The following is a 23,196-nucleotide window of genomic DNA, read 5'->3' on the forward strand; positions in this document are numbered from 1 at the left end:
CTTTAGAGTAAGACCTGTTGAATATGCTTAAAAATAATTTTATTCACATGCCTATTTCTTTTAAGCAGTGACACAACTGCCACTGCCGTAAGATAAAATAATTATATTCCTTTTGTCCTCCTGTGAGAGGGTTTGTTTTTTTTTCAGACTAATTTCCTTAAAAAAAAAAATAATAAAAAGCTAAACTCTATTAGCTCACTCTCCAGTAAAGAGGCACTATTAGGCATTTAAAGGGTCTTAAGTGAAGGGTCAGTAAATGAAATTTTCTGTAACAAAGAAAACAAAAAAGCTATTTGGAACACCAAATAAAAACAAGTCCATCTCAGTTAACATGACTGGCACAGTAAAAATATCCAAGGCAAATAATATCAGGGTTGTTTTTACAGCATCTTTAAGATGATAACACCAGTGTACAAGGCAGTGTTACAATACAGTAAAACAGTATTTTCAACTCAACACATATAATCTGCTTGAAAACCATATCATTGTATACTTTATTAGATTTACTCTGCCCATGAATATTAAACTTTTTCAGATTTATCCGTAAAAAGAATTTATTTTTCATGCAGTATTTGGATCATTTAAAGTATTACTAAATCTTCAGCTAAAATGAGAAGGAAAAAATTAATAGAATTTAATGAAATTATCAACAATTTAGAAGAAAACAATCTTTTAAAAGAAACAAAAATTTGTAAGAACTCACAAATATATCAAATTTTTTTGAATGTTAAAAAGTATCTATAAAGAAACTGAAGAATTGCTATTTAAAATGCTACTTTTTTTTTTTTTTAGATAATACTACTGTATTATCTATCACCCAAACAAAGCAAAAATAATCATTGTGAATAACTGAAGTTGGTTTCTATTTAAGACCTGCTTATTTTGGAAAAAGTCCCCAAACATCTAACCTTACCCCACATCATCTGGAACATGAGTAGTCACCAGAGGTCTTTTCTTTCCATGCTTGTCCATTACTGGTGTGTCACCTTAATAAGACGGATTATAGAAATATTTACAAAAACACACTTTGTGTTGGCTGTTTGAGTTACTAAAAGTGTAATTACTTTTTTGTAATGCCATTTCCCTGACCATATCTCATGGTCAGTTCCCATCAGTAACACAAGCAGTAACTTTGAGTCTGGAGTTGACAGATGGCAGTGAATTATTCTGCAGGGCCAGACTGGAGCTGGCACTGCTTTAAGTTCTCTACCCTGGTCCCAAACAGTTTTACTTTCCCTGTCCACTGCTACGCCATTATTCCCAAGTCATAATACAGCAATCATCAGAAAGGTAAAAATAACAAAAATTTATAAAGTCCAATCTGAATTTTACTGTAAAATAGGTACTGTAATTCTGTACCTTTAAAAAGAAGAACCACAAATAGATATTTGTGTTATTTTGAAAATTACCAATCAAAATTACACAGTAGGAGGCTGGTGGTCTCAGGCATTACAAACCATATTTTGCTCAGTTCCTGGTTGACTCAGAAGTTCTTCCTTTCTATTCATAGTCATATACATGATAAAATTCACATTTTAGAAATGTGCTAAAAAATTCATATAAACACCTTCTCTAATGTCTTCCTCTGATCCACTCAGTTTTCTTTCCTCCTCAAAGTCATAACTAGGTATGGTCTGATCTTCTTGTGCTGGTTTACCAGCTTTTCCTCCATGCTTTCTTCCTGATGGTGCCATGGTGAGATCTTTTCCTGCTGAAATAGTATATTGTATTCGTGATTTAACTTCCTCCACGATAAATTGAAAATAAATATATTTTCATGCTTACATGAATATTATTATGGGTATCTCTTTAACAGTGCTGAACTGGTTTCGTTTTGAGGTATTCCACAGCATTACCCATCAGTGATGCTTTAAAGAATATACTAAAAAAATGCCAGGGCTATTAGGAACGTACTTGATTCTGCTGGAAAAAAAATAAATATCCATTTTCTTAAGATGTCTGCCAGCTTAGCTTCCATAAGGTTTATTACACATTTTGTCATATCCAATACTGTATTCCCCAAAAGCTATGCCAATATTCTACTGTCCAAAATAGAGAAATGATAAACCATAGAGAACAATGTGATTCTACAAGCCATCCCACATGATAATAAAAAATATACATATGCTTATGCCATTTTTTAAAGTCCTGTGCAACTTCCAGGTTTCAATTTATCTTTCTTTATAGCTAATATGCCTCTGCATTCTGTAATGTAAGTGATGCCATTTCAACACTAGCAAACACTTTATACATAGACTCTCTGAAAAAAATTAGTAATTTATATACTTTAGTAAACCTCTCATTCTAGACACAATCCAACACAGCTAGAAATATCAGTAGGTTTTCCACTAACCAGGGCAGAGACAGACTGAAAATTAAGTTCACACATGTAAATTGTGAACTCCATTAAAGATATTTTGACTTTCAAGGACTGTAAGGTCCCCCCAACATTATCAAATCTCTCACATGCCTCAGTTTCCTATTTCTGGTGTTTTGTGGGGTTTTTTTGGTTTTTTTAAATTTATTTGTCAATAGCTGTGAAAATGTTTTATAATCCCAAATTCCATGGATCTGTACAAACATGGCCACACTATGCTAAGGAAGAAACTGCTTTTCAATACCAAGCTTTTTCTGAGGTTGATGGTTCTCTATGTAGTATGAAGAATTTTAGATTTTACAAGTGTCTTGGAAAACAAATGTCTTTATTGACTAGAAAATCAAAAGCCCTCGCATTAGAATTATCCTCAAATGAGAGGAAATTGTCAAGACTTAATCTGCTTTTTGGCTACTGACTGTTGAGGACATGATGTAAAGGAGGAGAGTGCTTGCCCCTGTGCTGCAAAGGCACTTTAACTTTGAATTGCAAGCATCTATTTTATCCGACATATAGACACTTTTCATTGTACTAAAAATCAGTTTATAACGTAGAACTTCTCAGTCCTTCTCAGCCAGGTGTAAGACAATCGGGCCACCTCACAAGCCCACACAACCCTCACCCATCCCGTGTAGGTACCTGTTTTAGCCGATCTGAGTGTCTCCAATCCACAGCTGTGTATTTTAACAATGATTTTAGAGAAACTCACCTCTTTTTTTTCCACCCTGCCCCAAAAAGATATTAAATAAACCGGTGCTTGTGTGAATTTCCTGCGTGGGACTTTTGACGGTGGGGACCCACCTCAGAGCCGCAAAAGAGACTTGGGCCCTCAGGCGCACCCTGAGGGGACGCACAGGCGGCAGGACAGGGCCCCTCGCAGCCTCCCGTTGCAGCAGAGGGAACGCCGCTGGCCCCCGGCAGCCCTGACGCCGCTCCGCCGCTGGCCCGGGCGGGACGGGCACGGTGCTGCCTCAGAGCCTCCCGCCGCTGCCCCGGGTGGGACGGGCACGGTGCCGCCTCAGAGCCTCCCGCCGCTGCCCCGGGTGGGATGGGCACGGTGCTGCCTCAGAGCCTCCCGCCCCTGGCCCGGGCGGGACGGGCACGGTGCTGCCTCAGAGCCTCCCGCCGCCGGCAAAGGGCGGGATGGGCACGGTGCTGCCTCAGAACCTCCCGCCGCTACCCGGGGTGGGACGGGCACGGTGCTGCCTCAGAACCTCCCGCCGCTACCCGGGGTGGGACGGGCACGGTGCCGCCTCAGAGCCTCCCGCCGCCGGCAAAGGGCGGGAACAGGCGCGGCAGGGACGGCCCTCAGGAGCGGGCACTGCCTGCGGATCCTTCCTAACGCTGCTCAAAAGCGTCATTCCACTTGGAGAACGGAGCCGTGCTGCAGATTACTATTAAATCATTAAAGCTGGAAAGCTTTTAACGGAAAAAATTAAGAGCTTTTGACATAAAGATTCAAAGAGATACCTGGCTAATTTACCAAAACGTGCGAGCTCGGTTGACTTTGAAACAGAAACGGCAGACGTAACTTTCATCACGTTTTAGTTAATTACAAAGCAAGCCAAGTATCTTACAATACATATGCACATACATTTTGTACATCATCCGATTACAAAAATTAATGCTTTTTGAGTACTGCTAATACAATTAAGTGAAGATACACCACCAAAAATTTCTGCTTGAAAAGACTCAGTACTCTTTCCCACATAAAACCACACTACTCCGATATCTCAGCAAAATACATAGCCAAACCCTGTTAAATTTAAGAACACCACAGCTTCGTCTGTTGGTAGAAATATTGTTTTATGAAGTGAAACACTGCTCCCCATACTTTTCTACTTTGAAACTGTTACCCATTCATATAGAGGCACTTCTGCTTTTTTATTTACAATGCTTGTAAAACATTTTATCTTGATCATTTTCCTTTGATTACAACCCTCTCTTTGTAATCAAGCCAGGAAATAACACCATTTCTTTGTGTATTCTTTGGACTATAATACAGCAGATATAAAATATCTTTTAAATAAACCATTACGTGTTGTTACTATGTAATTTTTTAGTAGCATACCTTTCTTTCAAATCCCAATTATACACTACAAATAGGAAGATGAATTGTCACTGTGCTTTAAAGAATGTCAGCATCTATAAATGTATTCTAAATTTAAATGACAAGTTACATAATTCTCAATTTTCCCCGGAGGGCTAAAAAAAGCAGCAATGACAGAAATTTGCAAAATGCTTTGGAATGCAAGATCAAGGACTTCTTAAAATGATCCCAAACAACTTTTCCTTCCAACATTTTATCTAGTTGGCAACATCCACTGCAATAAATGCAGTTACATTTGTTTAGGTAACCCTTTTTATAAAAAAGGATAACATGACCATGAACTAAGAGTTGTAGAGTAAGATCTGTTGAAAACCGCCTATGTACAGATGTCCTGCAATTATTTGTTGTTGTTATTTTGCATTGTCACAGCTCCAGCAGCTTTTATATCATGAAGAGTACTGCAGAGATTCGAATGTTGGTGGATGGTTTTTTTCTTCATATCAATGTAGTTAAACAGCAAACCAGAAAAGACACTTATGAAAGAGACCTTTAAAATGCTTAATCACAGCTTGAGGTAGACTGATCTCCAAAATAAAGCTCTTCTACACTTTGATTCGTTCATGACCAACTTCTTTTTGGATCCTTCTCCTTGGAAAAATCTTTCGTTTAAGTGCAATTAGCTGAGGAGAGAAAAAAAAATACAATATCTAGTTCTCTGCTGGGCTAAAGGTCCACAGCTGCTCAGGTTTTCATCCTAGAAACTATCACATCTGTACCACCCATGGTAAATAATCAATACTGTACTTTTTTTCTCTTATTATACCTGAAAGGCATTTTTCACTCCAATTCATCTATTAGATGTGCACATTTCCACTAGACTTCTCAATAATCAGAATACAAGCAGAAAGTGAGAAATACACCATGCCTTTATTCTGATTATCTTAAAGGTAATTTGTCAATTTAAATTAACACTGGACTACATTCTATTTTTAATAGATCAGCATAAAGCTGGCATCTTAAAATGGTATTTAGATTCCTAACTATACATACCACTGAGTTGAGTATCCCCTTCTAAAACCAAGTTACTAATGGAGTTTTCTAATAGACAAAAAAGGCTGAAAATCAAGGGAAAGAGTCATGCAAAAGTCACAGGTGGGAAAAAAATAATAATCAAAAGCCAACCTTTCAAGAATTACACCCTCTTCATCAGACCACGGAAAGTGTTACTTAAGGCCCCAACCTGCAAAGAATTACCCATATGATTTGTTCCATTGACTCCCTCTGAGTTTAGCAGGACTAATCATGTTCAAGAAAGCCATTTTATGCTTGCAGAAGTCAAGGGTTTTTTCCCCTTGAGTCAGATTCAAAACCTTTTGAATTCAGTAGAAGTCTTTGCAATTACTTAGGGAAGAGATTTTGATAAGGCCTTCAAGTAACTTAAGATCCTTCTGGACTAATTTTCCTTCCTCTTAACTTACTATACACTTTTACCAATATCCATGTTAACAGACCAAGAATTTCAAAAACAATTACTGAATTTGAGCATCCAAATTTAGCACACTGGTGATGGACTTTATTGTCACAAGGCACCTGAGAAGGTGCCACTCTCCTTCTCCCCATGACTCTCTTTTCAAGGAATCTCAACATGGTGACTTAAAAATTAAAGCAACCTAACCATGAGTCATGTAACATCTTTACTTCTTTTATGAAGGGAAAATCCTAGCTACTCTTCAAATTCTATTTAAAAAAATCCATCCAATGTTATCCTGAAGATTCCACAATCTGTTAAGTGTTGTACAGATTTGATAAGAAGACATTAACTTTACCTGTTCAGCAAAAAACGAGATGACTGTAAATACAATAAGTGTTACTAGAACACAGTGGGTCCAGAATTTGAGCTTGTCTCTATATGCCCTCCTAGACAAAGAAAGAAGGAAACAGAAAAACAGCTTCGTGTATCATAAATGCAAATATTTAAAGAGTTTCCACATAATATGCAAATGAAGTTTTCTGCAGTTCTTAAAGGGTGACTAAAAAGAGGATGTAGGTGCTCTCTTCATGAAGAGCCACATAGAGAGGACAAGGGGCAACAGCTACAAGTTGGACTGGGAGAGGTTTCATCTTGACATAAGGAAATCTTTTTTACAGTCATAACAATAATTTCTGGAGCAGTCTCCCCAGAGGCTGGGGTAGAGTCTGCACCACTAGAAGTTTCCAAGATATGACTGCTCAGGATGCTAGATCATAGAATCTTTTAAGTTAGAAAAGACCTCAAAGATCAAGTCCAACTGTTAAGCTAACTGTGCCAAGTCCACACCTAAACTATGTCCTCAAGTGCCACATCTACTTTTGACAACTACAGTTGTGCAGTCACACTCGTCCTTTTTGACTAAACTGCAATTCCCTTACCTGCTACACCTGTATACCTGTAGCCAGGACACTTGAGAGCTGGCAGGAGACAGTTTCCCATGAAATGTTGGACCAGATGATCTTTTGAGGTCCCTGTCAACCTGGACTGTCCCGTGATTCTGAAAATACTTTGATTTCCACCAGCACTTTAGCCTGCCTCAATGCACTCAGGTAGAATCATCTTTGGCTACAAACAAGTCAAAATTAAGTGTCTTTTTGAAGCTACAAAAAGTCTTGATGGAGGGTCTCTAAAAGGGAGCCAACACAAATTTCTAAAGCTAACTGCTGAAATGAGTTTGTGCCCTGCTCCCTCTGCTACTACTACAGCAGGACTTCTAGCACTACAATCACACCTACAATCCTTCTGATTCCTTCTACAGTTCCTCTAATATTTTCTATATTCTTATTAACAGCTATTTCTTATGATTTGCTGATCAGCAGCAGGTTTACTTATATTAGTCTTGTGTCCTTTTTTGTCACTGTATCTGTCAACATTTTGTTTGTCTTCTGAAGTCAATTAATCCAATTTCTTCAGTTGTTATTTATAAAATGGCAAGAGATAAACACACAAAAATTTCACATATCATGCAATATGTGAACATATGCATATGCAGTATGTGAACACACATTTATCTTTTCTAATTTTTATCCAGATGGTTATTGCTATGTGGCAGATTGAAAAAAAATCACTTAGTAAGAAGTATAACAATGGCTTGAGGTTTTATTTTTACATTTAAAGAAAGCCAGAATTCCTGTTTTATTTTTTAAAAACCCAAACAAAGGAATAAACCAACAACTTTCATTTGCAGTAGGTTAGGACCAATTGATAAAATGTTGATGACTATCTAAGCACCAGAAAAACCCAAATCCTGCAGACCTCATATTTTAGTCCATTCAAATCTTACCATGCTATTCTCACTGTTAACTCTTTCATGACAATACTGGGGGGAAACCAGCTTGTTAGCAGTATCTTAGATAATGATATATTACTGCACTACAGAAATGTGAAAAGAACTTGTGGAACATACCATTCTTGGAGTTCATGCATGTGAAGGAAACGATTCCGATATTCTCTCGGCAGTTCAAATTGTGAAGGGATGGGAAACATTGACTCATAAAAATCCCTAAGCACTGCTTTCACTGTTTGTGCATCCTTATGATTGTGATCAATATTGTCATTTAGGCAAACAAATTTTCTAGGAAACAAGATGACATTGTTAGAGTATTTCCTTGATAATATAGCAAAGGTATTGCCAAACCAATAACACAAACATAATCCTTTAAAACAAAATTGAAACCATATCATTTTAAAATCAGATATATTTTTTATTGTTGCATTATTTTAAATCAATTTTATTTTAATTCAAAGAACACTAGGATTGACAGCAAATCAAAACCTCAGAAGAATCCAGTGACAGGCCACATTTCTAGTTATATAATGCTGCCATCTAATGGGCACTGGAGTGTGCACCATCCCAGTGCCCATTGAACAGAGATTACAATCTGGGTAAGGATTTTTATACTTCTGAATTATCATGAGTAAAGTCTCGTAAAGAACAAAGTGAGCTCCACTGTAGGAGAGAATCATACTAAATTATTAATATTTTAGTGCGCATGCTGAATTCTTTTAAGAAAATCAACATAAAAACTATATTAGATTGGATACGAGAGGGCAAAGCTTGGTCCCCAGGCTTTGCTTTACTAAGAACATTATAAAAATTGGTCTGTTGAATCACAGATCCAAAGCTAGACTTGTATAACCAACCAAAATACAAACAACAATTTGGACAGAATTTACATGGAAATCACTGTGACCAAATAAGCCTGCTCACAATAATGGCTCCTGCAGAGAGCTATTTCTCACATAAGAAACATGGAACTAAGTTGCTAAAACTAATTGAAACCAAGGCAGCAGCTAATGTGCCTATGTACTGCTATGTACTCTTGGCCATTCTGACCTGGTGCTTGAAAACAAAAATTCCCCTTTCCACATTTGGGCAAGGCTATGTGCTTTATTTATATTCTGAGATACAAGACCCCTACATTTTCCCCAGAGGCAGAAATCATATCTGGTGACATACGCCTTGTCATTGCTAACCTTTGTAAATAAGCAGCTCTGGTCAGCTGTATTCTCTATAGTATGGTGTGCTCTTTCAAAGAGCAAAGTTCAGACTTCCACAGGAATCTGGAAATAAGCAGAACTCTGGAGCTTGTATATCAGCCCACACAGGTAATTAGCACTGAATGGCAACGTACTGTATCGAGCATAATTGGTAACCTTGCTCTAGACAATTACGTGCAGGGGATAACCAGGCATTCAAATTGCTACATCTGAGAAGAAAAAATATGCCCCTCCAAAAGTGAGCAGGCTGTATCTCCTGTATCAAGTAATACTATGCAAAGCAGCTGGTTATGGCAATCATGGCTACGCTCTAAGCATTTTGGGAGTTTACTCTGGACTATCCCTGACCTCATCCCTTGGACTGGCAGCTCATTAGCCCTGGGAATGCAGTAGCTGTATTCCTAGAGTGTATATTCCTGTTTAGCTTCATCGAAAAGAGATACAGCTTACAGAGTGAGAGGTTGCTACATACAGCAAAGTACGGGATTGATGAGAATATTAGCCCATTTTTAATGGAAAGACTGTTTAAATTCATCCAAAAGAAATCAAACATTATATTCCTTTGGGTATTCCAGAATTAATGCCTAGACAATTAACAATCACTTTGCCTTAAGGGTGAAAACCAAACATTTCTGGGAGATCAGTAAGTGATCACTTCCAGTTCATTCTGAGACTGGCACTAAAAACCTGCTTTTAGAGACTCATTATAATTATTGGTTTGTATGCAAGGAAAACGTGGCAAAGAGGAGGAAATGACATGGCTACATAACTATGCCAGCTCTCCTTTGTTAGTAAGATATGAATACAGTTGTGCACTGTACTTCCCAGGAATAGAGCCCAGGTAATCAACTCCTCACTTTGTGAATACTGAAGGTGAGAAACTTCTGTAGCTCAGGCCTCTCTGAGCCTAACAAGACTTGAAATCTCCCCTACCTTTAAAAAAAAACCAACTCCTATGCAGAAGACAAAGAAATAGAGAAGGGAAAGGAATCAGCAGGATGAGCTAGAGCACTGCCTACTTTTCTTTTAAGATGGATCATTGTGGTAACTGGAATGAAGGAGTTATGTGGCCAGAAGGCATTGTTTGAAAGGAACAGCAATAGATACAAACCACCTTCAGTTGAAAAATGTCTCAAGACCAGCATTTCCCTTTCTGAATAAATAACCCAGCAAAAGTAGTACAGTCTTGAGAAGAAAGTAGAAATCTACTCTTTATCTACAAATACAAAGTATGCTACAGCTTTACAGGCAGCTGAGATTACCCAACAGCTTTCTGTCACCAAAAGAGGAGGCTTCACTTTCCCTGACCCAAGGTACCTGGTTCTACTTTCCTCCTTGCTCTGCCTTTTAACACTTGTCAGACCTCTTCTTGCAGCCAAACTCATTAAACTGGCAGAAAACTCTGGTTTTCTGAAGACAGAAGCAAGATTCTTTCCATGTTGTAAAAGAGCTTGAAAGCACAATGAATACGCAAAACTGATTTAGTAACAAAATAATCCACACATAATTACTAATATAAAATACCTGCATAAAGCAGGTCAAAAAGTTCTTCCTTTAAAATAAAATTGCCTGCAATAAAAATTGTATGCCCTCTAGAATGGCAAAAATGAAAGCTTAAAAAATAGCTGAAGTTTCTAAGTTTTCAAAGATTTTAGATAAATAAAAATGTAACAAATTATTGACATACCCCCTGGCATAATAGAGAGAGGCGTCAGATTCAGTCAAACAGAAAAAATCGGAAGTACTTTTGGTTCAAATTTGTCTTACCTTGTAACACACACTTTAGAAATACATGACAATAAATTATCTTATAAATACAAAGAAGTTTAAAGAGGCAAACCAGAAAATTAAAACCATCTCACAACTTCATGCAAATCATGAAACAGGATACCTGGGATTTTTTCGTATGTCATCCAGCTGACCAACTACATGAGAAACATTGGTGCGAATCATTTTGAATGCAATTTCCTCTTCTCCCATGATTTCAAACCTTATTGTTGAAATAAAATTTATAAATTAATAAAACAGCCTAAAGTCTGGTTCAATAAATATCAACCTTGTATTTAACATTATTGAGCAACATTTCTAATCTGACTGGATAGCCTTCATTAAAATTTGCCATTTGCTTTCTATTGATACATTTAAATTTTTCAGCTACTGCTCTTGCAGAGAACCACTTTTCTGTAGATTTATTAGTAACCACCTATCAATCATAGACCTGGATTCTAAGAGAAAGCATATAAAATATGAGCATTTGACTCCAAGTGAACAGTCTTACTAGTGGTAGATACCACACTTAAATTTTTCACTTCACTTAATATAAGAAAGCAATTTGAAGGCTTCTTCAAGTCTCACCTGAGACCCTCCTCCACTTACAAAGCTCACACCACTGTCACCCCTCCATCTCACAGGAAAGGTACACAGTACAAGGTAATTAAGACTAAAATGCTTTTTCTGTTATTTTCTTTTTTTAAGCTTCAGTAGAAGGAAGGATGAAGTAGATTTACAACTTCTAGGTACAGGAAGGCTGTTTCCTTCTTTATATGCCGATTGAATGCACTCACTCCAGCCATCCAGACATACTCTGGGGCTTAGTATTGTACCATACAAAGTAGGAAATGGCCCAAGATGACACAAGTAACGTGGAAGTATTTAGTCTACTAACCAAACTACGAAAAAAACCCACATCACCCTGCACAATGAAACATACATAAGTTAACAACAGTGTGTTTCTTTAGTTCCACTGTCAAAATAGGCTTCAGCTAAGACTTGTTAGCACACATGTGCAATCTTGGGTTAGGTGTGTATTTATCCCTCCTCCTATGGCTTTACAACACTAAGCATTTCTTTTCACAGGACTGCCACAACATACCTGTATTTGTTTTTGTCCTTGTAAGCCTTACGAATCCTGTCAGTCACAGGTTTGCAATTAGTCACTAGGTTTTTGGTGACTGGAGGCTGGAAGAAAACGCTGTTTAGATTATAGGTTACTGAAAATTACAGTATTATAAAGGTGTACTTTGTAAGAAAACTTGTATTACAGCTAGAGAGGCCTGCATACTTTACTCTCCTGGAATCCAAAGCAATAGTTTTGTTATCAACTGGGGAGGGAAAAAACAAAACAATACTGGTGCATAACATCACAATTTCCTATTTTTCAAATACTATATGAAAAATACAGATTACTTTTTGGCAAAAACATTGCAACTTCACTCTCAGTAAAATACTCAAAAATTCTAACTCACTTGACAGCCATCTGATGTTCGTCTGACAAAGGCCACCAGTAAAACTGGCCAGGCAATCTCTGTACAACAGAGATTTTTTGATTTTAGGGAGTTTTTTGAATACATGTTATAATTCAGATAAAGACTTACCAGGAAGTTCTAGTCAGAGAGGTATTGGGCTTACTGTCTTTTTGGTTCAGAACAGTAAATTTTCTTAACAGGATGACTTTTTAAATCCCAATTATAATAACATCCTAAATCTCAGCTTTTCTCTGCTTTTAAAGAAAATTAAGGGTTAGTATGTTAGGAAGCAGCCTATAAAATTTTCATTTTGTAACACTTCATGTAGATACAAGTAGTAATTTTTGTAAATACTTTCCTTTTAGAAATCAAACCAGCTTTTGAAGTAAAGTAAATACATACTCAGAAAAGAAAATAAGCATCTTTTAAGATCAATGTTTCTTACCAGATTTGGATCATAATATGCTTCTTGAGTTGGAGGAATGACATGGATCTGAGTGATGTTGGCAGGGAGAGCCTTAGAGCAATTTATTAGCATTTGTTCTAGACCTGTCAAATCCTAACAGAAAGAAAGGAGGGGGGAGGGGAAAAAGCATTTAAAATCCTACTGATTTTCTCACTGACATAGTTCTAAAAACCCAGGGTACACAAATGTATTTAATGTTATTGACATAACAAATTTCCATGTTACTGTCCACAAGAGAAGACTTAATATTCAGCAGACCCTATTTCAGTAACTGCTAAGTCAGTGGGACTCCCTATAAAGTAAAGCAAATATTCAGTACAGAGTTTAATTGAGACCAGATAAGGTATTAAAAACACATCTTTAGTAGCAACATCAGGACTGTACAGAGTTCTCAAATCAACACTGGCATATTAAATTCCAAACCAAGCAAACAGAAGAGTTGACTGCAAGGACAGGAAGGTTTTCTGACTAAGGTACAGGCCAGGAACACACTAAAGCAGGGCTATGTTCTCACTACACCATCGATTTTGTGCCCTGTGTTACAAACAAATTGTTTCACTGGTTTGTGTCATATCCTCTCTGTAAAGCAAAAACATTACACTTTGTTCTCTACCTGTATGTTTAAGAATGCAAGTCCTACAAAAACCATGTCTCTGCTTATTGTTCTTAGAAGAACAGAAGCATGAGTAACAGAAGTATGAATCTTTGTATATGAACATACTGTTTACTAGTATGACTTCCTTGCTATCCTTTTTCTCAGTTCTTTCTTTAGGCCACAAGTTCCTCAGGGCAAGAACTATCTTTTACTATGTGCAGAAACTGCAGTAAGCACAGCAGGATCCAACTCTTGGCAGTGAACTTTTTTTTGGACAAACTCACACTGTTTTCTTGAACTCAGACAGCAGTGAACAATTTTCTAAAGCTGCTAGAACTCAGTTTAATTGCAGATTACACAGAAAAAACAATCAAACAATGGTAAATAAAACACAATGCTGTATTTTCGAGGTAATATTTAAAAACTACCAAATGCTACTGACACTACAGGCAAACATAAAAATTTGACTTTTTTTATTTTAACCATTTTGGACTTTGAAACTGCTCTAAAAGCTAATCAGTAAGGAAAGAGTACCTGCAAACTTAGTGGTAGCTCATGGATCCTTGTGGCCAACGTGCGAATCTCTCGGTCAGATAAGATGCCTGACTGGTCTGTATCAACCTCATCAAAGATCTGAGAGATGTTCAGTGGCTGAACTGCACTCATAAGATAGTAGAAATATGAAAAAGCAAACTGCATATCTTCAGAGTGACGCACTTTGTGAAATGATGTCTTGTCAAACTCCTCAGGAAACCTAGATAGGAATGAAAACACATTTAGCCCTCTAATTCCTTGAAGAAAACATTCCTTACCTAAAAATAAATTCTTATCCAGAATTTGTAAAGTGTCTCAAAAATCTCATTGTATCTCAACTATCCTCTTGTAATAAATGTCTTATTTCCTTTTCCAAAATATAATTTTAATGAGTACCCATTAACACACTGGAAGTGGCTAGAGCAAAGCAACAGAAAGGTAGAATTTCCCACAGTTTTACATTATTCCAAGCAAAACCACACTCACATATCCTGGAGCTCTTGCATAACAGTACGGTCAATCATGTGAGGCATATGAGCAGGGACTTTACGAGATGTAAATCCAAACTTGCTGTTTAACAGCTTATTTACGTATCGAAGGGAATCAGCAAAAGTATCTTTCAGCTGCCTTCCAAAATGTTTACCTTCAGTAAAGTATGACATTTGCTTGATTAATGACTCTTCTTCCTAAAGAGGAGGACAGGCATAAATCTAGGTTACATTACTGAAAAAGTCAGAAAACACAAGACACACAGGAGAAATGACATTTCAGCCAGCTGTCAACTCTTTCCATATCTGAAAATGGGAAGAGAATTTTTTAATATTTTTCTTCATATTCCTTAGATCTTCCTTTAAAAAGAAATAAAATAAGCTTTTCCTTAAAGCTTTCACGCTTTGAGGAAACCTACTCTATAAAAGGCTTCCTTGATATTTGTGCTCTGAAACCTCACAGACACTAAGGACCCTATTTGCCATCAGATTTATTTGTAATATTGCCTTTATTTTTCAAATCATTCATCCATATTTGATAAATAGAAATCCTATGAATATAAAGATTCATCATGCAAAATTCAATCTCAGATGAACCGAGAGAGATAGTCTTTTTAAAACATAGCCCTTTGCTATGTGAAATAGGGCAAAGCAGCTGCTACCAACTGAAGTATCTTCTCTTCTAGAGCTTTTCAAAACTACCAAAATGCTTTGGATGGAAGCAGAGGAAATTTCCTATACGTTTTCTTGACACAATCTAGATAAGCAGTTTCTTTGCAGATTTTCAATTTAGCTTTTAGAATTTATCATTATACCTATTTTCTGCATTTTTTAAACATAAACTGAATCCATACCTGCATAAATGCAATCAAAACAAAACTTAAGCTTTCTGTTATAGTGCTACATGTGTCTGAGCAATAGCCCTGTGACAACACACAGTGAACAAAAAATTAATTTGACCAAGAAAAGATTGTAGAAAGGGAACAGAAATAGCTATTTGACTTTTACCATCAAGGTAAGAGAGACCCATATCATAAACAAATCACATTTTATATGAAAAGTATATTTCAAAAAAATCCCAGCATTTGCCTCAAAGGCAAAGTACATTTCAAATGTATAAATCATATTAACAGTACTCCAATAAATGCAGAAACATGCAACTATTCCAGTAAGGAATGACATTAAGGTACTCACATCAAGAAGGTCTTGGAAATACTTCTTTTTCTCCCATGGCAAAAAGCCTTGGTAACTTCCAGCATAAGACTGTAATTTTCTTCCCACTAGCCCCTCCTTTATATTTGCATCCACCTGCTCATGCCTTTTTACTCCTTCCATCCCCTGTGCACCTTCTCCTGTATCAAAATTCTCAGTATGTTTTGATTTCTGTGTTTCCCTTAATATGAGTGCATTCAGTACTTTTTCTCGAGTTTCATTTTTTTTCCCCATGCTCTGGGAGGGAAGTGTGGCTTTACGCTGAACCTTATAAATATGTTTATTTGTGCTCCCTGTCACAACAGTCCCCTTTGTTCCCATAAGCCTTGAAGGAACTTCTTCCTTTGCTTTTACTGTTTTTATTTTGCCATCATTTACATCTTTATAAGGCTTCTCCCAGCTGCTCTGATTCTTCTGATCTTCTGAATGATTATGCATATCCTTTTTTTCCAGGCCTACAATACTCTTTGCAGTGGTCAAAAACAGGAAAGGTCTCAGGAGAGAAGCCTTGGATAGGTTATATCCTTTCTGAGTTATATCACCATTTATTAGTTTTAAGTCCAGTTTCTGCAGTGCTAGTTGGACATCTTCAGGAAGAAGAGACACATTTACTGATGGGATTATCAACTCTTCAGGTATGCTCTCTTTTGTGCCATTTCGACGTCTCCTGACTCTTGGAAAGCGTTTCTCTTCTGGAATATCCTCAAATATCAATTCAGCTTCTGGTACTGATGTTACACTTTTTAAATCAGAGTTAGATTTTTGCATGGAAGTTGTGTTCTGTTTTGGTTCCTCTCTAGTATCAACTTCAACAGCTATTTGCATTTTAAACTCTTCATCATTTTTATTTAGGAATGTAAGGTTAAAATAGATCACAGTTGTGTTCATGCCACTATGCATGATTAGATGGATAGTTTTCCATTTGTTAGCAACTGAAGCATGTCGGATAATTGGATTATCACTGTATGAGCCCTCAATTCCTTTCTTGGCTATTTCACTGAAACTGAAGTAGGGCAGACATTCACCTTTGGGAACAACATAGTAGGTCTGATTAAGCTGAAGCATCACCTTGTACATCTCTTCAAAGTGATCTGGGAAAAAAAGAAACCCAAACAAAAAACAAAACACATTTCCGTCAATTTTCAGCATGACATTTATCTTCGACTCTTTCTTCAATAGTAATATGCCCAGCTACAGTCACAGTATTAACAGGGAGACAGCTTTGTGAAAGAACACTTACTCTGGTTTCCAGTTTCTTGCTCACATATCTTTAACAATGGATGACAAGAACATACTCAGATATATAAAGCTACCAGACACCCTCATGCTAATTCTAAAAGCCAGTATAATTCATCAATCAGTCTCTACCTGAAGAGCTTAAAATGTCTTATTATCATGTCACTTAAAACTATGTATCAGTCATAAGTAGCTTGCCCATATTACATTTTTGCCCCATTTTAGGAGAGTAATGTTACAACAGCTAGAGTTCATACTACAGTGATGCATTTTGATTTGATATTTTCAAAATCAGATAGGCTGAAAGGAACTTCTGCCTCCCATGGCAGAACACAGACTATCTGTCATCTCCCAGATGAACAAAACCTCACTGCTAGCAATAGAATCACCAGAAACCCATTTGTCCCAGCCGAAATGCAGAGGAACCTCTGCTCTTCCAAACAGGACAAATTCTTCTCCTGCATATACCAGACAGCACTTTCAATCACTTTGTTTACTCCTTGCTAATCATTCATATCCAAATGAACTTCAGACAAGTTCACTTGTGACTGAAAGTAGCCTTTGGCAAGAGCCCAGAACTGTCAGCATCAGAGAGGCTCTTTAAACTTTTTAATTGCTGCAGGCATCATCAATTCAACTGTCCTTAGTTAGGCAAAGATGCTTGTACAGAACACCTTAGCCTGATCTGAGAGTAATGATGAACCAAGAAAGGTCAGGAAATTCAAGAGAATCCCTGCAGGAAGTTTATCAGCAATGCTTTTTACATACCCTGGCCACAGTCACCAGCATCAAATCCACACGAGAGGACATTGCAGGCCTGGTCACAGAATTTGTCTGCTAGCCAGGAATTAGCACAACCCTGGTTACAGTATGAAACACCACTTATTCCTGCTCCAAACTGCCATGGTGGGCCATTCCCAATACCTCCAACTGCACCTCCACCAGCAACATAGCGATTACCCCCACTGTTACCTGGAGAAAAAAGAAAAAACAAACCCACCAGAAGTAAGAATTTCAAATAACCGAAGAAAGGCACATTAAGGCCACCACATTAAAGCTAGACTGAAGACTAAATAATCATCAGTGAAATTAAAAAGGAGAAAATCCCACCTAGACTTCTGTGAGTTTGTGCATACTACAGATTTTACACTCAAAGTTTAGGAATCAAAGTGTCAATGTATTTTGTCTTAATGTCAAAAAGGCAGGCAGAAAACTGATTTACTACTCCTTGTGCTTGCAAAGTCTTGACTTTACAGCCTCCTAGAAAGGTATCACTTCCTCAAACCAGAAGTACCACCTCATTTTATTACACTGCAGACCTGAAAATTTAATCTAGGAACTAACAGTGCAGCTTCCCAAGCCATTATTATTTGGATTCTGAATCCAAATAATATATAATACTGTATATGATTAACATATAATAATTTAAATTTCACAATCCCTTCTTTCAGCTAGTCAAATTTGATACCTAAAGAAAGATTACCCTATGCCCTACTATTTCTCATCATTTTCCACAGAAATTTGTAGTTTGCAAGAAATAAGGTTTTAATTTGTAAGTCAACTTTTTTGTTATTTTTTAATTACTAAAGGAGGCAAATTCTGTAGTTATGTGAAATAGACAAGTTACAGAATTATTCTTGTAAGGAAAAACAAACAGAACACTTTTCCTAAATTCAACATTGCTGTCTTACCAATGCAATCACCTCCATCCCAATCACATGCTGAGTTATTACAGGCTTTATCACAGTAGCCATCTTTAATCCATGAGCCAGGACATCCCTCGGCACAGTTTGGCACAGGCCAAGTCAAGTACACCTGGAACAACATTACAGTCTGAGACAAGGACTGGCAAATAGAAGTCAGCTGAGCTTGTTTCTTTGAATATGGAGACTTACAATAATGTCTCCCTACGTACAGTGCCTTAAGATTTCACAGAACTTTACAAATAGAATTTAAACCCCATTGTCTGTCAAGTAAATGTTATCCCTTTCAAAGGGAAGCAAGTATTTTAATGTAACTAATCACGCTCAACCCTTCTGTATTTGTGTGCAAGTGTGCACATCTGCCTGCACAAAATTCTAAATTCATTGGTCTGTGGTGCCTTGTGTACCCACTGCTTTAATAGAAATAATAATATATAAATCTTCAATTCCTACCTCCATGTCACTCTTGAAGATCAAGCTAATAGATGAAAATCCATTTCACTGGCTGGCAGCCAGTGTTTATGTGTAACTATTGCTAATGTTTCCTCAGCCTGCTCTCCTTGCTTAAACCCCAGCTATTGATAATGGACTTGTTGAAAGACTAAATTATTTTACACTCATCAATGTGGAACAATATATATTATTTTAGCAAACAATTGTATATAAAGTATATATGATTATAAATAAAATTTTATATATATATAATCATATATAAATTGGGAAAAGATATTACGGATGTCTGGAAGAGAAGCAATTAACGGTAAACTTCAACATTAGACCAGTTAAAATGTCATCTGGCTTCAGTGTTCCCACAGAAAAGTTTATTCTTGTTTGTTTTGAGTATTTCCCACAAAATAAAAGAATTTACAAGGAAGGAAGACTGGTAACTGCCAAACACCACATCAGCCTTACACCAACAGAAAGTAGGAGTAACTAGCAAATAACACTGAAACTGAAGTGAATCCTGACAGAGGAACTATTATAACCGCCCCAACGTAGGAGTGAACATGAAAACAAGTAATCCTACAAACACAGCACACATAGGAATATAGGGAAGAGCCTTCCACACCCTGAACCTCAGCCAACAGTTCTCTAGTTAAGAACAATGAACCTTTAGAGATAAAAGGGGGAGTGAGTGCTCAGACTTTCAAAGTAGCATTCCTCTGGCTTTTATCATTACAGTAGAAAAGTTCTACTTTTGCTAAAATACCTTTTCATAACAGCTTACCTTTTGACCTTTAGAATGACTGTAAAAATCATCAGGCCAAACATCCTTCCCAAACATAACATCATCATTGAGATAAATAAACTTCTGAGAAAGGCCACTGATGCGATGAATGTGACTTTCAATAGCTGGTGAACTGAAGGTAGGCAAGTGACTCACATTCTGAAATATTTCCTAAGACAAGAAAATCCCCAACAACCAAAAACTGTTTTAGTAAGGCATACAAATACTTGATACTTATCCACTAAAAAAAGCTTATCAAGAATAAGGATAGATACAAAAGAAAAAATAATAAAGAAAAAAAAAACCAAACAAAAAAAAACCAACAAAACACCAAAACCACCACCACCAAAAAACAAAACAAAAAAAACCCCAACCCTTTAATATCTCTTTTTCCCCACACAAAACCATTTCCAGTTCTGCTGCACAACTAAGAAATTGCACCTGATTGCTCACAAAGTCAAACTTTCACACACTCCTCTTTCAATGAGTCCTGGACCAGGCTCAGAGTATAGATTAATAATTCTCATGAATTTCAGGCTGCACAAAATTTTTAACAAATTGAACCTGTTGCAGCATTCAAAAAGTCAGGTTTGTTCCATCTTTTTCAAGAAACTTCACCAGCAGACAGCAGAAGTTGAGTAATTATGTCTTTAGCACTTCGGTTGCGCAGAACTCGTATGGCAAGTCCAGATACCAAAATTACTTTGAGAAATACAGAGAATTTGGTTTCACTTATTCAGGAAGCTTGAAGGATTCCTCTTCTCTTTTTAAATAACATTTTTAGAATGCATAGCTACTTTTTTTGTAGCCATCTTCTTAGTTCCAGTATTTGTAATCCATCCCGTCTTAACACAAGCTTACTAGGTTATTACTGGTTCTGAGAGACTGTTTATAGATTCAGATTGCATTTTCTTCTCCCCAGCTTTTTAAAAATAGACTCCATAAGGAAATTAGACAGCTAACATTAATATGCTAGCTGAAGCCTTAATATTTGGAAGAGTGTACTAAATATACGCTTGATATATATTCAGCTATCTGTTTAGCCCAAATATAAGGACATTCATGATAAAACCCTGGGTGAGAGAGAGAAGAGGTTGTCACTTCTTCCGAATAAATGCAGCCTTTTGCTGCAAGAGGATAATTCCATTTCAAATCAAACTGAATATCTTTGCTGGCCCTTTCATAGCTGTGGCTTTGCTGAATTTTACCTGATGTGTCACTATAGTTATCCGAGGATTATCCAGGTTAAGCCAGGAGGGAATCTGCCCGTTGGTCACAATGAAGATATGCCGCACCCAAGGGGCGTGTCTCTCTATTGATCGCAATGAGTACCGCAGCTCTTCGTTGTCCTCGAAGCGGCTGGCAGAAACATCTTCATCCTGCTTGGACTAAAAAAAGAAAAAATCCTGTCTTAGATTTTCAATAGAATACTAAAGTTCTGATCCAGCTAGGTAAGGAAAGTGTGCTTTGGCATATGGGTGCATAAGTACTTCAGGATTTAGACATTCAAAAATAAAAAATATATTAATAATAACCATTATTCTTACAAAGAACCATATTCTTCCAAATTATGAAAGTGAACAATAAAACCTTCTGACCTCATTGGCTGACCACCTGGTATTATTAGGATGTCTGCTGCCCATGCTGAAAAAAGTTCTTGAAGAATGGAGCAGAAAAAACACTCCCCCCTCCATTTCAAACCAGTAACATCACCTTTCAGAAACCCAGTTTCAAGAGGCTGGGGCCTTTCAAATATATTGCATCATAAGCTGTATATAAATGTCACCTAATATAGATGGAAGTGTCATGATGTAGCTGCTCTTTAATTATCCCCTGCTTTATTATTTTAAAGAATTTAAGCAGGAGAAAATTAAGAAAACTTAGACTAATATTCACTATCAAATAGCTAAATGTTTCCCTATGTTTTTATTAAATAGAAAATGTTTCAGTTAGAAACTTACTGTTAAAGTAACAAAATTACATTTAGGACACTGAAACATGTTTCTTTTTCACATTTATGAGAGCTTAATGATCTCTCCTAAAACCACCAAGTAAGGCTGTATAAAAGGAACTTTTCTAAAACCCAGATCAAACAGAAAACTCAAGAAAATAGTTGAATGTTTAACAACTACCATTTTCACTGCAGATTCTACACAATGTACATACATTTTCTAATATGTACAGTAACACAGCTTTCAATTTCACAAAATAGGAACTGAAAACATTTTAGCAACACCAGCAGACATTGGCTAGGTGCCTGTTTACAAAATAAACCGTAATTTCAAAATGGGGAAATATAAAGTTTGAGCTCAGGTTTGGTATTAACCAGGAAGAATTTCCAAAAGTCCAGGTCACAGGATACGAAGACTGCAAGCTTTTCAGGAGTGGGCACACTAACCACACCACTTGACATTTACTGTTAAAATAAATTCCAGCAGGAGGAAAAACCCCAAGATTACAGAATATCTTATCTTGAAACAGACACCTTGTAATTTAATTTCCTGTTCTTAAACCAACATCCTTCATCGTATCAAAAGCATTTAAAGTAAACCTCCTTTCTTTACAGACATCTGTATTTCAGGACTTCAACATTTTTGAAAAAGAAGCAATTAACACTTGCTCAGCATAAACGACACTGCAAAGCAAAACATGTCTAAGAAACGTATTGGGAACAAGATAACCATGTTTTTTAAAAAAACCCCTCAATTTCCCCACACAAGAAGCCTGCTTATCTGACAGACAGGATCAGTTAAGCCTTTAAGGACTTGACTGCACACAGCTTTATCAAAACATGTGCAGAGGGCAACATTTTTCACTTAGTAGAGAACATGAAAATTTAAATATCACACTGTTCGATCCTTCTTCCCAATGATTTGAGAACTGGACAGAATTCTTGTGATGTTTTCTTACAAGCTAATAAATATTTGATTCTTAATACTTCCAAGCTTCTGGGAAAAATCCCATGTTCCTTGTCATTGACTAGTTCACCTCTACTTGCAGTTTTGAAATGTTGTAACATTTACCTGCTGTAAGAGAATTTACCCACCTGGCTGACAGAGCTGAGGTCCCACAGCAAATAAGCTGGATTAAGTGTCAATTCTTTCCCATCTATAGTCATGTTCTTCTTCGCTTGCTTGCTCAGTTCTTGGAAACCCTTGGGGTTATTCAGTTGCAGGAGAGCCACGCTGGCTTCTGAATAGAGCTGCAACTATACAGGCAGAGAAAACAACTCCAGCAGCACTCTTCCATCTTTTTGTTGTATTATTTTTACTAGTTACTTATAAGAATGACTGGTAAGCACTGTTTTTAATGAGCTATAATTTTGTAAAAACACAAAAAGAAGTAGTAAAATGGGAACTAAAAATCATTTAAAGATAGAAAACATTACGCTCAATTTTCACTTTGCAAAGTAAATGTCTCTTTACACAATGATCCGGGAAAAGTAAACCTTCACATGTTTTAAATATTTTGGGAGTAAATGAATAGTAAGTCACCATCCATTCTCTATCACTCCAATAACATACTTCATGTTTT

At 36.9% G+C, this 23,196-nt stretch overlaps 2 protein-coding genes across 6 annotated transcripts in view; both read right to left on the reverse strand.

The window, feature by feature from the left end:
• LOC131592681 (synaptonemal complex protein 3-like) overlaps positions 1-3,315 on the reverse strand; it is an 8,790-nt gene extending 5,475 nt beyond the window's left edge. For 2 of the 3 annotated variants that reach the window (XM_058864360.1, XM_058864358.1), the window contains exons 1-3: positions 3,176-3,315; positions 1,568-1,708; positions 914-986 (exon numbers count right to left, since the gene is read on the reverse strand). In XM_058864360.1, the coding sequence (XP_058720343.1) occupies positions 914-986; positions 1,568-1,694 (200 nt within the window). In that variant the 5' untranslated portion in view covers positions 1,695-1,708; positions 3,176-3,315. The remainder of the gene's footprint in view (positions 1-913; positions 987-1,567; positions 1,709-3,175) is intronic. The other variant, XM_058864361.1, reaches the window with a different exon arrangement.
• Positions 3,316-3,903: 588 nt separating this feature from the next.
• LOC131592679 (N-acetylglucosamine-1-phosphotransferase subunits alpha/beta-like) overlaps positions 3,904-23,196 on the reverse strand; it is a 37,823-nt gene continuing 18,530 nt past the window's right edge. The window contains exons 8-22 of one of the 3 annotated variants that reach the window (XM_058864355.1): positions 22,709-22,870; positions 20,871-21,050; positions 19,663-19,833; positions 18,423-18,546; positions 17,500-17,703; positions 15,478-16,586; positions 14,282-14,481; positions 13,796-14,015; positions 12,646-12,759; positions 11,828-11,913; positions 10,847-10,945; positions 7,862-8,029; positions 6,251-6,341; positions 5,607-5,664; positions 3,904-5,104 (exon numbers count right to left, since the gene is read on the reverse strand). In XM_058864355.1, the coding sequence (XP_058720338.1) occupies positions 5,617-5,664; positions 6,251-6,341; positions 7,862-8,029; positions 10,847-10,945; positions 11,828-11,913; positions 12,646-12,759; positions 13,796-14,015; positions 14,282-14,481; positions 15,478-16,586; positions 17,500-17,703; positions 18,423-18,546; positions 19,663-19,833; positions 20,871-21,050; positions 22,709-22,870 (2,976 nt within the window). In that variant the 3' untranslated portion in view covers positions 3,904-5,104; positions 5,607-5,616. Of the gene's footprint in view, positions 5,105-5,606; positions 5,665-6,250; positions 6,342-7,861; positions 8,030-10,846; positions 10,946-11,827; positions 11,927-12,645; positions 12,760-13,795; positions 14,016-14,281; positions 14,482-15,477; positions 16,587-17,499; positions 17,704-18,422; positions 18,547-19,662; positions 19,834-20,870; positions 21,051-22,708; positions 22,871-23,196 lie in introns of those variants that run through there. The other 2 variants (XM_058864354.1, XR_009280690.1) reach the window with 2 other exon arrangements.

This window comes from Poecile atricapillus, chromosome Z, assembly GCF_030490865.1.
Source record: "Poecile atricapillus isolate bPoeAtr1 chromosome Z, bPoeAtr1.hap1, whole genome shotgun sequence".
Taxonomy (NCBI): domain Eukaryota; kingdom Metazoa; phylum Chordata; class Aves; order Passeriformes; family Paridae; genus Poecile; species Poecile atricapillus.